This window comes from Argiope bruennichi, chromosome 7 (assembly GCF_947563725.1).
Source record: "Argiope bruennichi chromosome 7, qqArgBrue1.1, whole genome shotgun sequence".
Taxonomy (NCBI): domain Eukaryota; kingdom Metazoa; phylum Arthropoda; class Arachnida; order Araneae; family Araneidae; genus Argiope; species Argiope bruennichi.
Genome location: NC_079157.1, coordinates 16398200 through 16416543, shown reverse-complemented (window position 1 = coordinate 16416543; position 18344 = coordinate 16398200). Strand labels below are relative to the sequence as shown.

Here is an 18344-nt window from a genome sequence, read left to right as displayed (position 1 = left end):
TACATAATAGAATTTTGTTTTTATATTCTACGTCGTTTAAGTGGATTTCACTGGCTAAATATAATTCACAATGCCATCTACATATATATATAACACCAACCTATGTGGCACAGAAATCGACCTTATTACTAATTGTCGAATGGCAACAGTGAAATATGAACAAAACATCACGCACATTTCAGACTGCTTTATTCATTGAACATTTTTACATTTGTGCTGAGTCAAAAGCTTCGCTTAACTAAACAATGGGGCTGCAAAATATAATTAGGGGTGCTCTGGAGATAGTTCGCCACGTCACCAAAGAGGACACTCAGTCAGAGGAAAGAAGATATGAAGGAAATCAAGAAATAATGGAATCAAGAAATTTTGTTTGATGTCCACAGTAAAAATAGGCTTAACAGTTGCCAGATAAATAATCATGATAATATTATGTATTCTTTCTCGCCAAGCACGTCAAAATCTTGCCAATCGTCGAAAAACTATCAAAGAGTCAACAATCTTGGATATATACCAGAAATGCTAACAAACGGTTTTTAAAGTTACAATAACAAATTGTCACGATTATATTTGGTGAGAAATCGTTTCAAAGTGTTTCAGTTTTGGCGCTCGTTTATTAATCTTATGTCTAGCCGTAATTGTCATGAATTGCTTATGAAAATTAATAAAAATATCTTTCAAAACAATTATTTTATAATATAAATTCAATTTTATACGTAATCAGAAATGATATTTTAATAGGATTCAAACTCTTCATCAAATCATTCAACCACGTGATGTTGCCAATTATTCAGTTCGCAGTAGGATTTTCCCCTCCTCTTTTATTCCGTAATATATACGCTTTGTAAATTTCTGTAAACTGTTTTAATTGAATTCATGTATTTTAGTCACATTAATTAACTAGGTGAAATGTTTTTTTAAAGAATTCATTCCATATTAAAAATTTAACAGTCTAATAAGTTAATAATCTGGGCGAAAAAACTGATCGCCAAAGGTGGTAGTATTCATTTAAAAATTTTGTTCTATCTTATATTTGCGGTCCAATTATTTCAAAACTTGGTTTCCATAATCTCAACTAAGAAGCATACAACGAAACGAATACATACAATACATACATACCTCGTCAATTATAGTGGACGGATAGAAACTGCTATCGTACTCCCAATTGGTGCATTTCAAAAGGTCACTTTCTTCGACAGTAGCATTGTCTTCCAACCTCCAAAACGGTTTTATGTAACATCTCTTATCCAGTCCTAAATGGTGCGGTGGTACGCTCATGTTACGCCAAGAATCTACGCTCATATTTAAGTGGGATGGTTTCGAACACCAGAATTCCACTCCTTTGGGAGCCATGAAGGTCATTTGAAGGTTATGCCATGCTGATGGAATGGAAGCTAGGAACAGGAGAACGAAGATATCTCTTTGCCATGGACCATAGCCACCAATCAGGTCGCTGACTTCTACTGATTCTTCGGGTTCGGAGATGTAGGATTCGGAGCTCTTCTGGACGGAATTGCAGTCCTCGTCTTTCTCGGATGACCACATTCTGACAATAATTGTGAAGTAAAATAAATAGAAACTGTTCTTCTCTAGGTTGCTTATATCATCTAAGATTGTCTCTTAAAACCTGAAAAACAATAAAAGAATATGTAATGATAAGTCTTTATGTATAAATATCAATTAGCTTAGTTTAATTACATTAAAGTCCCATTTTAAAGCAATACTAGGGCAATTTTAGGACGTACATTATAAATTCTGAACTGAGGTCAGATGACGAGGGTGGCGCCAAAGCTGGCACCTCCTCGCCAAGCTTGGGTGGCCCTGACGGATTTAGTGTGCACCATCTAGATTACACAACAGTTCTTCTGTGGGATCGGGCCCCAAACTTGAAACTTTCTAGTTCGGAAGCCGGCACCTTATCACCGGGCTTAATACTAATTGTAATATTAACTAGAGCACTCAAATATTAATTAGGGCTCCCATTCCTAAGATCATTCAAGTACTAGGAACTTCAGAATACTGGAATCTTATCTTCAACTTCAAAGATTAAAAAATTAACTCCTTCCACTTTTAAAATCTATTTTTATATCTCTCGGCCCATATTATATAAGGATTGAACGACCCAAGAAGATTCACATAACTGATACATTCTTCGCAAATGTATGCTTGGGCATCTTTTGAGAATTTTCAGAAAGTCTCCCTGTCTCCTAACTCCATCTGAGAGAGCATCTCTAACGAACAAAGTACTCACCATGGTTATTGGTAATGAATATATTGCATGAAATAATATTTTATGCACTTAATCAAAGGGAGAGAAGTTGTGCCGTCGTATACATGCATCTCAAGCGGCCACTGAAACTTCCTTGAATGGGCCTTCAAGACCTTTCAGTATTGGTAGAGTTAATATGCAGAAATAAATTATTAAACTTATAGAATTAAATTTTTCATTGTAGAAATAATTCCAAATTACATCATTTATTACAAAATAGATATTTAATATATGGAGAGAAAAATTATCCAACTTATAGAATTGAATTTTTTTTCATTATAGAAATTCAAAATTGTAACATTTATTACAAAATAAATATTAAAAAATTATTACAATATTTTTAAACACACGCATTGTCCACAATAATTCAAGGGGAAATAATTCCTAAGAAATACATTTAAACCATCTGGAAATTTAAAATTTTAACATTTCAGTTATCCCTGTACGATATTATTTTAAACTGTGATTAATTATTTTTAAAAATTTAACTCATTAAAATTAATGGTAACTTAGAACTAGCATAATATTACTTTTAAAATTTATGTTTAATTTCATTATGTTTATGTTTTTATAAACACAGTATTGTTATGATCCAACTTATAGAATTGAATTTTTTTCATTATAGAAATTCAAAATTGTAACATTTATTACAAAATAGATACACAATATAAAGAGAGAGAAAGAATCCAACTTATATAATTTTTTTTTCATTATGAAAATTCAAAATTGTAACATTTGTGAAGAAATACATAGTCAAATTATTTACTCCAAAGAAATAAATAAAAAGCAGAATCTTTTTTAAAAAGATATAGAAATGATTATCAGAAAGCCTTTAATAGTTATAACACTAAATGTTGAGATCTGTCATATATTTAAAATCTTAAAATGTTAATTAGGTTTCATTTTAAAACTTAATTCTTAAAAATGTTTCCTTTCAATCTCTTTTTTGACATAAAATATGTTCCAATTAGTTCAATAAAAATTAGCACTTCAATACAACAATTCATTTAAATCTTATTAAAACTCGTCATGTAAAGTTTCTAGACTTTTTGGATTACTCTTGATTACCAGATTATGAAACATTTCTCTCCGATTTATTACCACCAAAACATATGCAGAATATCTCGGTTGAAAAGTCATAGCAATTTGTTACTTTTTACTGAAAAAAAACCAGTTTTGGATTAAGAAGATAAGGATAAAATGATTCATATGACCATTCTGTCAACAAAATGGTCGTATGAAGAAATGACTCACAAAAATATGCATGATCCTCTAACAAACTATTTGATATTTCAAATAGTATTATATACTCAATTTAAATCATTATGAATTCTCATCTTTTGGAAAAAATTTCCAATCTTTTGTGTTAACGTAATAAATCAAGTGCAAAATATTTTGTCATACTTGTAACCGAGAATATGCTGATAAGAATTGGTCTAGAAACATATCATAACTATTATAAACGGGAGAATTAAAATTTAGTGAATTATCAAAAGATTTTTGATAAGATTATAAATTATTTGATACCACCATTAAGGGTTAATATTTAATTATACATTATTGAATATATACATAATTTTCTTTCAGTATCTCAGTTTTGTTTGATAGAACAAAAATTTTCATTTATAATTAAGAATTGTTCCATTTTTTTTTCCAAAAGCGTTTCACAAGATCTGTTATACTGACAATGGAACAGGATTTGAAATCCGTCATGCATAAAAATCTGGAATATATTGCAAGAAAAATAACGCTTTTATCGTTATACGGAATCCAGATAATAAATGGTTTCGGTCGCTCCAGCTCAGTGATTCATCATAAGGCTTGTTGATTGTTCTGTTTTAATTTTCCAATTATCTGCTTTTATTGTTACTTGAACATATTTTTACAGAAATCTTAGTAAAATAATTCAATAAAAAATGCATTTTCTGATCATGAATAATTTAAGATAAGTTTTTTTTAATAAAAGGTTTAAAAAATTTGTAAGCAATTTCAAAATTTGACAAATAACTAATTTATAATAAAACATAGAAAAATGAAAAAAAAAATGAAATAAAAATGTATCAAATTTGTTACAATTTTCAGTCAACTTTCTTTGTACTAATATTATTAGTTTATTATCCTACAACTTATTAGCAGATAGGTTATCATAACCAAAATATTTGAATAAAAAATGCCTTTCTGACTATGAATAGTTTATAATAAATTTTTTAATAAAAATTTTTAAATGTTTACAATCATTTTTAAAAATTAACCGTTAACTAATTTATAATTACAAAATAAAACATAAAAAATGAAAAGAAATGAAATAAAAATGTATAAAATTTGTTACGATCTTCAGCCAATTTTCTTTTTACTGATATTATTAATTATTATCCTACAACTTATTAGAAGATAGGTTATCATAGGCTATTCTATTTTGATTATTTTAATACCTGATTTTACGTTTCAGTGCTATTTATGCTTTAAAAGCTTTCGCAAGCTAAAATCAGAATTTTAAAGAAAATCTTTCTAAATAGTTCTCCTATTAGGGCGCATCTCAAAAATGGAGATGAGAAGCTTCCGTTTTGGTGGTTGGTTCTCGCCACCCTAGTGGGTGCAGAAAAATGTAGGAGTTGGCTACCTCCCATCAATGATGGGACGTACTTCCCATGGGAAAGACTGTACCGTGGTCGGTAATGTTCCTTAGGACTGAAACTCAGTTAATGCAAGTGTTCCTGCCGAGGAGGTCCGAGCATTCAATTCTATCTGTGAGCCTTAGGGATTGGGATTTCTAAACAGCTTTCAGAACCAGTTAGGAATTGTTACATTACCTTCAACGAAATTTAATCATAACTGTATTCCATTACCGAACGAACCTCTGACATGGTAGTTACACACTTATGATCTCCTGGTAATAATAAGCTCGAACACTGAATTCTAATTGCTAAGCATTGCAGCGTATCATATTAGAAGCCCATTTCGAATATTAGAAATTTATGTCAGTGTTCCAACTAGCTGAGATCAGTATCTTTGAAAGCAAAATAAATAATATCGTGTGTTTTCCTTTCATAATCTGAAAATTATCTAATCTCAAATCATAAATTAAAATTAATATGCTGACTCACAGCAATAGATTTAGTCAACATTTTAGTTAAAATTTAGATTCTGGATATATTTCTTGTATAACAATGCTCACATTATGTACAACAGTATTAAAGTTACATATTTCAATAAAAATCAGCAAGGAATATAATTAAAGACAGTGGGGATGGTCTCTTCGAACCTCTCTCTCGCGCTCTCTAATAAAGGACTATCCCCTAACATTAAATTGTGGACCTTGAGGGAAGCCACTTGTACTCAGATTTTTATTTCTATACATGAAATCTATGTATTTTTTTAGTATAGAGCAGAAATCTATACTTGTGTATTAAATGCATATCACAGCAGAGCAATAATTTCAAAATTTGGCCTGACTCTGAAAGTTTTACAGAATCTAAGGTGCGATCTTGGCTATTTATTTTTGGTAACTATTCGGTAATTCATTAATAATTATTATGCGGTAATTCATTATTATTATTAATTATGGCATAACCGCATTATTATTAATTATGCGGTAATTCATTATTATTATTAATTATGGCATAACCGCATTATTATTAATTATGCGGTAATTCATTATTATCAAAAAATTAAATATGTATCTCAAGCGCATCTTTTCTTATCAATTAAAAGCCCAATTTGATGTAGAATTACGATTATAATCACAAGGTCACACACCAAATTTCATTTATTTAAAGGATTGCATTTTTAAGCTATTGTATTTTAATGCAAGAAAAAGTACAGACAGTCAATTTCTCGAAGGATTTGGTTCCAAATTTCATATTGATCTACATTTCAGACTTTAAACATTTAAAACCTTAAACAAAATTTTATTTTAACTAACTCTTTACATTTTATAATTTTCTGTACCGACGGACAAACAGACTTCCTCTAAGTGATAGAAATCTACAAATTTAGCGAGAAAAAAAAACTATGTACGAAATTTTATTAATCTAAATCACAGTATTTTTGAATTATCGTGTTTACAGCAAGACAGACATAAAAAGAGACGGTCGTGATTCCAAAAACTTTTTTTAAAACTCTGAATGGATTAATTACACCAGAAATTTACATATATATTTTTTTTAAATACAGTATGCCAAATTTCATTTTTCTAGCTCATAATGTTTTAGAAGTCACGTGTTCACAGACAATCATAATTCTACAAATGCATTTTTCGGTCTCAGAAAAGTTTGAGACGAGAAACTTCATCAAAATCCCGAGTTTGATTTTTTTTTAATCATTTGCAATACTTTTCTTTGGGAATTTCGTTTATGAAAAAGTAACGAGTTACAAATTTCAATATATTGTGACGTTGATGCTATAGTATAGAACTCAATGACACCCACAAGAAGTAGAGCCAAACCAATTTATTAACTCAACTCTGAACTGAGAACACAGTGACTGACAAATCTTCTGCTTTTATACTAGCAGGGAAAGTTCCAGAATACTTTTCTGGAGACAGTAAGAAAAGTCCCGAACACTTGTCTGGTAAACTAAAGAAATGTCCAGAATCTTCTGGAACATGAAATAAAGAGAAACATAAAATCAAATATTTACACAAACTGTCAATCGCGGAATTCGAACTCACAATCCCTTGATTATGAGATCAGTGATATGACCATTCGGCCATGGATATTCGAGTGTCCCTTTTTCAATGCGGCAATATGTAGGGAAAAACACTTTCATGCTTAAAAGATTTCAATGAAATACATTTGAAGTTTTAGTAAAATTCTGCAAACGGTTTATATTATCTTTTTTATGTATTGAAATAGAAACCAAATGTTGTTTAAAGAATTTTCCCTTTTATTCGTCAAACTTTAGATGACTACTAAAGAAGCATAAAATGCCCGATATCTTAACCACTCGATTCTCTCAAAATTCAATTTGGCTATCGTAAAATTGTTGTTTCAGTATGCTCTGTTTTCGATAAAATTTTTAATCAAAATTTTGGAAGTCAAGTTTTTATTTTGTGAAATGACTCCAAACGACGATTCAAACCGATTATTAAAAAAATTCCCTTCCAATAAAAGTCAGCGTATCATGCCTTTTAAAAATTTTTGCATGAGAATAAAACAGGAATTTTCAAAATTACATCACCGCTAATGCATAAAAGTTTCAGGAATGGTATCTGTAATATAAAACAAAAGTCACAATAAATCCTCAGAAATTATAAACAGTAATGAAATGCGATTACACATTTACATCTAATTTCTATTTCTAAACCGATTATGATATTTTTATCTTTCAAAAATAATTATTTTTAACTTTTTTTAATTAAATAACAATATTGTGAAAATTCGGTGATTTGATTCCAATTTTCTACAGTAGCTTCTGTTACAGCAATCAAAGATAAGTTACATGCAAACATAAAGTGCAGAAAATTATATTTCCATTGAAGTTAATTTAAATAACATGAAATACTTTATCTAATTCTGTCAATCAGTATGTAAAATTATTCAAAGTTAAAGATTCAGGCTTCTATCGGGAATTAGAAACTTATGAAACAAATGATGAAACACTATGCGGTATTTTTCTAGTCAGAAAGATCCTCCTGCCCCGTAAAAATAGTAGTTCAGATCATGGAAATAAAAATTATATTATAAATGACTTTCTTTTATTACTTTAGAAATGAGGAGAAAAAATAGTACCCCAAATTACATAAATAATTAGTACTAAGTGGAAGTCCGAGTTTTAATTTCTGCTCACACATTCCAATTAAAAGTAAAAGGAAGGCTTAACTAAATGTTTTGTAGCAGTTAATTAAATATTTAACTTTCTTATTTATTAAAAAATTAAAATTTCTAAGTATAGAAAAAAATTATTTTTTTTTTAAATTTAGTATGTTATTTTTATTAAACAGAAAATTGTAGCAGTTTCAAATTGTTTTTTTATTTGTTTCTGAATTGCCATTTATAATTTTAAATCAAATTTTCTATCATTCTTCAAAAATATTTATTGAAAAATTAGCTATAGTACGCATTTAAAAATCGTTTGGCACAAATGATATTTTCAGTTTAATTAAAAAAAGTTTCAGAAAATAAAAGTTTGAATATAATATTTATATAACAAATTTTTTTATGTTTTAAATATTAAAAAAAAAATATTTTCAAAAAATAAACTGCTAAATACATCTGCCAATTATGTTAACATTTGCAGCAAAAAACACTCGTTATATAATGATATATTTAATAACATGTTTCAAGTTTTGACTCTTACGTTATTGAATCAAACGGAAAAAAATTATTTTTAAATAAATTTATTTTTAGTGTTGGTTAAACTAATTGTTCTATATATATGTGTCTTGCCAACATATTAAACGATTCTTAAAATCTTTAAATCGATATTCAATCACAATTGGCATTATTAAATATTTCTTAAGAATACTGAAACTTAGATTTTATTCAAATTTAATTAAGTTGTCAACTTTTAAAAAAACAGTATTATAATTTTTTTGTCTCCAAATATTTATATGCGTTTTAATAGATATTGCATTACTTCACCGTGATGTGTTTTGAGTTATGCTAATTCGATTTAAACAGCCGTCAAAAGCCATGCTGTACAGTTAAGAAAGTGCACAGATAAAAAAAATTTATAAACACACCACAATATTTTTAAACACACACATTGTCCACAATAATTCCAGGGGAAATAATTCCTAAAAACTATATTTAAACCATCTGGAAATTTTAAATTTTAACATTTCATTTATCTCTGTATGATATTACTTTCAATTGTCATTAATTCTTTTAAAAAATTAATCTTATTAAAATTAATGTTAACTTAGAACTACCATAATATTACTCTTAAAATTTACCTTTTATTTTATTATGTCTATGCTTTTATAAACACAGTATTGTTATGGTACTAGACTCAAATAGAATGGTTTATGTACCCAAAGAACAGAACAAGTGTAAGAGTATTGAAATGATGCAGTTTTAATGTAAGTGACAATTTGTTGCTTTCAAAAAAATTGTTAACGGAATCATGAACAAGAATTAATTAAAACTAAACATAACTAATATTTCCAGTGAATTATCTGGTCATCAAAGACGCTTAGCTGCCAATACATTTTTTTTTTTTTTTTTGAAATTTAGTATTTGAAAGGACATCATTATTTGCTTGTATTAGATTTTACTCAGCATTTTTTAAATATCTGCATTTCAACTCTGACTTATTTATTCCCCAGAAAAAATAGCTTATAGTGACTCTTTAATGAATTTATTGGGGGGGGGGAGAGAAAATTTATCTAATTTATGAGATGAAAAGAAATGCATTCTTACCTTTTTGATCTTTTCAAACAATTTGTATTACAACGTAAAAAAATATAGTGCAACTTCTCTCATACAACTCTCAACCATCTCGTGCTTCCACTATTTCCTATTTTATGTGACGCTCTCTAGCATATATGCAGCATTTACTTTCAAGATATCTTTAATTGATTAAATTATTAATTGAGTTATAACTTTGAGTGTTAGATGTGTAATTTCTTTATTGGAGGTTGTTACGCAAGCATTCATTATTTCTATTAAAATATCGTTTAGGATTACAACCACTTGCACTTAATTGAGATCTTAAATTTGTCCTTGACCCTGCTGCCGTTGCAATGGATAAATACCCGTTGCGAAATTAAAGAGAGAAAAGAAGCGGTAGCGATTGCTTCTTGATTAAATAATCAGCTTCTCCATAATCCAATTTATATTATTGCGAAGAATTCAATGAAATATTTTTTTCTTTAATGAAATAAAAGTAGATTTAGTCAATCATTATATGAAACAGGAAACCGAAGCATGTTTCTTTTTTTTAATTTCACAATTCATGATTTCTTTTACGTTTGGCGCAGCATAATCAAAAATGGTTTTTGCGCCACAAAACTCCACTAAATCAAATCATGATTTCTTTTATAAGTATTGAAAAATATGTGTTTAATATATCAAAAATCAATTTTAAAGAATTCAAATTCATTTTAATTATTGATGATTTCAATATTCAGAAACATCTTAAGCTGATCATTGATAAAAAAATATTATAATCCGCGAATTATTGCATTACAAGAATAAGATTCCTGTACATTTTAAACCCATGAAATAAATTATTATTATATTAAAAATAACTTAGGAAATTAATAAAAATTATATTTTAGTATTAAAAATTATTGTGTAGTAGCCTGAATGAACTTTCAATGCGATATCCCCACCATTTCCAAGTACGCTTAAGTCTTAAGACTAATATTCGGAATGAATAATTCCCACCCTTCCCAAGCATACAGAGAATGTTGAATAATTGTTGTTGCTAAATCTGAAATAGAGTTCTGAAATTCGAATCCTAAGAAAAAGAAATACCAGTTGCGTTCATAGTTATGAACCAACCCCACCTGTAGGAAGTGCATCCTTTCACTGAAATGGAGGTAACTCGACATAAAACATGGCTATACTCAACAGGAAAGCAAGCAACTTCTTATAGTGCCTGCCCACTAGAACTCATTAATGAGAAAATTAGAATTGCTGCTTTCGTTCGTTAAATATACGAAATAATAAACAGTATTTATAATGAACAATAAGATTTCCTGAATTATAATATAATATTTGAAAAAGGAAGATATTTTTAAAATTTGCAGAAATTCAGCAAAACCTTTCACGATTATTAAATTGTTATAATTAAAAAGACATTTTTTTTAATTTTGAAGTAGAATAAAATTTATTTTATTTTTGTGAAGCAATATTTTTGGTTATATTATGCCTAAAAAACTCCAAAATTAAGTTGAAATTTTAATCAATTAAAATTCTAATCAAAATTGCAAGAGTCTCCGAAGTGCACATTGCTATCCTCCTAGATACACATGTGTCAAATTTAGTAGCTGTAAGCAGAACAGTCTGGCATTCAGAGCGCCAAAATACTTATATTCATATTGATTATTATTACTAATATATTACTACTCTATTATGATACTAATATATTATATTACTACTTTATTATTACTACTAATGTGTGTGCGTGCGTGCGTGCGTGTGTGTGTGTGTGTGTGTGTGTGTGTGTGTGTGTGTGTGTGTGTGTGTGTGTGTGTGTGTGTGTGTGTGTGTGTGTGTAGGATGTTCATTTAAACTCTTCTACCACCTGTTAGCTTGAGAACGACGATGACAGTTGCCCCAATGATGTCTATGTATTGAAAAGATTACCCTGTGCTACACGGAGAGATCGATTACTGCGCCATCTAGCAGTAAAAGCGGAGTTATTCCACCTATTTTAAAAACTGCTAGATACGAGAAAAAGTCAATTACAAATTAGTAGTTGCAATTTAATACCAAAAGATACCTTGAATGTAATAATATTAAGAATAAAACTCGCAAAACGTGTTTCGTGTCGATTTTCCAACTCTGTGACGAAGCAATTAGCGACAACAGAAAAAAAAAATCATGTTTTGAACAACAAACATCCATCTAATGGGGTAGAGCATTTTGAACCCCAAAATGAAAAGTATTTGCTGATAAATATTCCTTTTTTTATTATTTTTCTAATGACGAAAGAGCGTTGGATATCAAGACCAAACAAATATGCGTTTTACACACTTTTGTATTAACATTATTGTGAGTACTACATCGAGGAATTTTGCAATTTTGTTACCGAAATCTTCCTTGTATTTTTTACAGTTTTCAAAATAAGAATGCAAACTTCGCTTTTTGTTTGCAGCCATGCGGCGTTGTAATCGATTTTTCTGTCTAGTGCACACAGTCTATTATATCTATGCTTCAAGTTTGGAGAACAGTGGTCGATGTTTGCAACTATAAAGACTTTGATGAATTTTTTGCATATGTGTTGTATTTGAATTTTTTATTTTCATTTCTGAAAGCAGCTAACTTCTTGTTACGGTACTTCAGGTGAGAATTTTCTTCAGTACAAAAGCGTTTAATTTTATTATCCATACTATGAAAGGCTTTTAATATTTTTATACAAACTTTTTTCCGAACTATAGGATTTCCTTAAAACGTTTGCTTTACTAACAACAGGAATTACGAGGTGATAAATTATGAACAAAATAAAACAGTAGAAACAAATTCAGAATTCCATTATTAACTTAAAATAAAATAGCAATATTTTTGATAATAACGGAACTGAAAACACATAACAAATAAGATTGGTTATTTTATATTGGAAGCTAACATATATACAAGAATACTATACTATCTTTTATTTCACTAAAAAATATAGTTTCGTAAACGGATTTCAAGCTCACAACTCTGAAGCTTATATATATATATATATATATATATATATATATATATATATATATATATATATATATATATGAAATAATTCAATTTCTGCAGGTATCAACTGTAATTATGGTTCCATAACTAATTTCTAAATTGCTAGAAATAGACATGATTTCATTTGACAGTAAATGATGTAAGGAACTATATTTTATAATTTTCGAGTCAATAAATACATTTCTGAAAGAATTACGAAAATTTTCTAAACAATCACGCGTTCTTTTTAGTCAGTGTTCGGCGTTTCTATAAAATGACGTTACCTTCAGATGACGCTACTATTTTATCGTTTGGTTTCTTACTTTTAATTAATTAAGATTTTCAGATGGTGCAGCTAATTTATCGTTTGGTTTATAATTTTTAATTAATTAATCTAATGTCATAAATAATCGCCAGTGTTTGGTGTTTTCGATTTTTTTTTCAGTTTTAATTATCGCGCTCTTGTAATGCGCATCTTATTCTTTAATAACTTTTTTATACTTTATAAATGCAATTTTATTATTTTAATCGCACTCTTGTTAAGTGTTTCTCAAAGACTTAGTAAGTATTTTATAAATATTAGAATTATTTTTTTAATCAAGTTTCATTATTTTTATTGGATTTTACCATGCATAAAATAGGTACCAGAGTTTTTCCAATAATTACGAACTTGTGATAGAATTTATTGTTGCTACTTATTAATTGTTGCTTATTAATTGTTATTTACTTGTTGCTACTTTTTAATTATTTACTTCTTGCTACTGCTGCTATTTATTAATTCTTATTTACATGTTGCTACTGTTGGAATAATTTTAAACTATCGGATCATAAACAAATGACAATCTTATCCAGTAAAATATTTTCTACAAATTAGAATAAAACCAAAAAGTTGAATTCACCAAAACTGACCAAGTTTTGAAATTATTAATTGCATATTTTAGATCACTCAACGGCTACTTCCAGTAACAGCTATAAGTTGATTAGAAGATTTTTCTCTCCAGTTGGTGTTTAAAATGGCGCAGAATCGTCTAAAATAGTGATATTTTAAGTTCATTGGCTATAATTGTTTTACTCTAAGATGTTAGTGCATTTAGTTAGAATACTTTTTTAAAATATTACTGGCCTTTAGCGATAAATTAGTTTAACTGGGATATTGTTTGTTTATATTTAATTTCAGTTAAATTGCTTAGACATAATTTCATGTCCATTATTTTTTCAAATTGTCAGAATTAAAATAGAGAATAGAATATTTTAATTGCATGATATAATTTCGACTCAATCTATGCATGAGCCTTTCCAGTGGAGATCTGTCCCATGACATGGAACTATTGAAAATCTAAATGTACGGTTTATCCATCTTTTAAGTTTATCGGCATTGTAACTTCATATTTTCATTCGTTTTGTAAACCATACAGATATTAAACTGAATCCTTCTTTAGCTTTGATCAGCGAAAAAAAATCACACAATTAGATTCTTGATGAAACAACAAAAACGTTAGGATTTTATGACAACAATGTTATTAATTATTAAATTTTTTTTCAAAATGAATTTTAAAAAATATCAAAATTTAAATCAATCAATTATTAAACCTACGTCATTAAAAATTCCGATTTGAAAAGAAATATTTTTGAAATGTGTGAAAATATTTTTGTGTAATAATGTTTTTTGGAGTTAATCACGGCATAATTGAAAAATGTATCTTAATTTTCAACTTATTAAAATTTTAAAATTATCTCGCCTAGGTATATATTGGTGCACATTCGACCTTCCAAGGAATATATGAGACACATTTTCTAGCTGTAAGACAAATGGTCTGGTTTATAAAGCTGCAATATACTGTTACATCTTTATTACAAGCAGAAATGACTAACATGCCCATAGAAATACATAGACATTATACATACATTACTTCAAAAGTACAATTATTGACAAACAGAATAAAATATAGTTTTTCCAGTCATTTAAATCGTTTTTCCAACCGTTAGTATATCTCTAACTATTTAGAACTTAATTATTTGGCCATGATCAAAGTGGACCACCCTGTGTACATGAACTAAAAATGGAGCAATAGTACAACAATTTAATTTCAAAAAACAGTTGAAATTATTTTACATGGCATGAGATATTTTAAATTTTTTTCAAAAATCTTATTGCATTACTATGTTTTAAAGAGGCCCCATTCATTTAGACAACTTGTAAATTAATGAAAATTTTGTGACTTTTATAATTAGTTCATTAAAAATAATTTATGTTCGTTAATATTAATTGTTGCATAACATGCAAAGAAAATCCTTATTTTATTTATTATTAATACTCTAATAAAATTATAAAATAAACGTTATATAATATACGTCCATATGATAATAAACATTAATAACATGTTCATTACATAATTATGTACAAAGGACTCAATCCAAATCAATAAAATGGCGTTACCTGAGATTAGCATGCGTATGGCACTTGGATATAGAAAAATTCTAAAATCAGTTAATATAATTAAGAGTAATAAAAATAAAAATTCATTTCATTAAATTTTCATGTGCTTTATATAATTCCATATATTTAACGAATTAATAAGTCATTACTATGCGGATTATCGATATTATTTCATTACTTAAGCATTTAATACCGATTAAATTCATTTATAATCAATGCACATACAGGTTAGAAGTAAACAAATATATTAATAAATAATCGAAAAAATTTTGATCTCAATATTTTTTGATTAATTTTTTTTAATAATTTCAAACTTTTTATGGGTATTTTTTATTTTATTTTTAAAAATTGAATTATTATTTTCAGTTTTCGGCAAGTTTACATTTGCAAATAAAAACAAAAGGATTACCTATATTTTTTTGTTTTTGAACATTCGCCAATTAAAAGAAGAAAATCAATTTGTTTTTCTTATAGAATTTGCAATACGAACATATTTTACTTTTCGTGCCATTTGCAAAGAGCATTTTTTTATGTCGTCAGTTTCAATTCACTTCATTCTAATATTTTTAACATAAAAAAATAAGTTCAATAAAAAAATTTGCAAGATAAAAAAAATTACTGATAAAAAGATTTGCTGATAAAAAAAAAGAAAAATATCAAGATTGAAACGTTTGGTTGTGTATTCCTTTTTTTTTTACCTGCGCAGAATGTATGAAAAGCAACAGCAAAAAAACTCTATACCTTTTATAGACAAATAAATTTCATTATATATATATATTGCATATTTCTGTATCTAGAAAAATTTTCTTTTTTTGTAATTACATCTAGATTGTTGTAAAAAGTTTACCACCCATGAAAGCTGTAAATTGTACTTATCAAAAGATAAAGTTTATTTCCTCATATAAATTTCTGGAAAGATACACTTACTACAGCGAGAAGATAAAATGCTGCCAGTTATATAACTTGAGTAAGATTTCATGTTCTTCTTTCATGGATCGTCACATTAAAAATGTTGATATTCAATATAGATTTAACTATATGGAATAATTTTGACCATTTTAATTTAATAATTTTAAAATATTAAATTGCTTGTATTTAAAACGAAAAAATACCTGGTAAAATGTCAAAATAAGAAACAAAATATACATTGATTGAATTGAAACTGATTTATGAAATATAAACATATTTTGAATTCAGTAAGTAAAAAAAAAAAAAAAAAATCTTTTGCTTTGAAATATAGAATGACAAATTTATTTTTGAGAGAGAAATTTTTTTTAAAAATTAGTTTAGAAGATTTTTGCAAAGTATTTCAAATTAAATTTTAAAAACAAGTTATCGTCCCATTTTTTAAAAAATTTAATTTCCTTCTCGGATGATCAAAATACTCAAAAAAAAATTTCAAGTATTCTGAAGGACTTATAAAATTAAATAACTCAATTAATTATTCTTTTATGCTTATCGAAAGATTTTTAAAAGGGTTTGTGACTAGAAACATCTGAAAATATTTCTATGTCATTAAAAATGGGTTTTAATTTTCTAATTACGCAGAAAAATTGTCCTTAATTTCATTTAAAAATTACACCATTTCAGAATTAAAGCAAAAGTGTGAATTTCAAAACATTTAGTCTTTCAGGTCGGTTTTGTTAATATTTATATCACAATATCATCTGTTATTTCTGTAAACAAAATTTCTGTCATTTTTATATGATCTTATATGCTTTATTCTCAACGAATAATGCATAAATAATTTTAATTTCCCCTATTTCGAATTTTTTAAATAATGTCAAGAATATTAAAATAAGATAAAAACTATGAATTCTCTATTTCCTTACGAATTGTCTCAAACATTATCTTTCAAATCTATGAACTACAATTAATTTTTACAAATATATATATACTTTTTTTGTAAATATTTATATTATTCTCGGAAAATAAATATTTACAAATGTTGACACATTTTCCACCGCCATTTTGTGTCAGGTTAATTTAAAAACTCGTGAATGTCATGAAATGACTATGGAAATTCGAATTCTGAATCCCAATATGAAATATGCAATTATTGTTCAATTATACTTAAAGTCATTTTTTTTTCTGTTTCAAAATAATACTTTTATCATGTCTTTCATTTGACATCTTTATAAATTTCTTGTAAAAGTATATTTGATGTATAATTATTATATATAAAATATAATAAATATAAATTATATATTAATAATAATTAATAATATAAATTATAATTAAATAATTAATTTTTTCGTTTAGGTTAATTTTTAATCAAAATCTTTCATGTTTATCAATATTATTATAATTCTAGTTACTTCTGATATTTTTGCATTAGAAATAAGAATTAAACTAATATATTTAGAACAATTATATTTATTTTTAAATCCCTCGTATTTGTTAACTAACTTTGTTCAGCTAATTAAAGCTAAATCATGCTACAGTTTTTTTGAATTTTTAAATGAAAGCACTTTTATTTCGCATATTTATTATTATTATTTATTTATTTATTTTGCTGTTTACGAAATAGATTATTTCAAAATTACTAAACTTTAGGGCGAACTTATAACAATTTTGTGCAGAAATACCAATTGCATCGAAGTTGTTTTCAGAATGGCTAGAAAAAAATGTTTAAAATTCTTAATTTCACTACGATTTATGCAAACATTCTCTACAAAAAAATCCATATTTCATTAGGAAGTGAATGAAAATCTGCTCATAAATTACAATTTCTACAAATTAAAAAAATAAATTTTCGATTTTTAATTTGATTTCCACAAATAAATAAATATTATTTTTCGATCCATAGACAAACTCATTAAGAAGCGTTGATAAGAAACTGATTAAGAAGAAGAAGATATAAAATGTTTGAAAAATAATTTCATATTGATATAATAAAATAATTTTTAAATTTTAATTTTAAATTCAATCATTGGATTAGATTTCTTAAAGATTCAGTATGAATAATAGATATGTTTTAACAAAAGAAACCATTTAAATATTTGGCAACTTCAAATATTAAAAATATTTTAGGCAAAGATAATTTTTTATTCACTCATGAAATAAGAAAATCAAAGATATTTGAATAAGAGACGCGCGTCGCGTTTAAGTATAAAAAAAAATAATTTCAAATGGCCTTAAATAAAGCTACGAAGGCAGCGAGACAAAAGCGGCTCTCAATTTCATTCTATGCGGTCCCGCAGTTGGAGCATATAATAAAAAAATCATGAATACAAATAGAAGTTTTATAAAATATATTTTAGAAAGATATTGTGCTAAAAGAAAATCGTCTGCATTCACTATTCAAATATTTGAAACA

The 18344-nt window shown here is 27.1% G+C and overlaps 1 protein-coding gene across 3 annotated transcripts in view; it reads right to left on the bottom strand.

Moving 5' to 3' along the window:
• LOC129976725 (organic cation transporter protein-like) overlaps positions 1–18344 on the bottom strand; it is a 50420-nt gene that overhangs the window by 18973 nt on the left and 13103 nt on the right. For 2 of the 3 annotated variants that reach the window (XM_056090431.1, XM_056090432.1), the window contains one exon: positions 1117–1624. In XM_056090431.1, the coding sequence (XP_055946406.1) occupies positions 1117–1542 (426 nt within the window). In that variant the 5' untranslated portion in view covers positions 1543–1624. Of the gene's footprint in view, positions 1–1116; positions 1625–9627; positions 9719–18344 lie in introns of those variants that run through there. The other variant, XM_056090433.1, reaches the window with a different exon arrangement.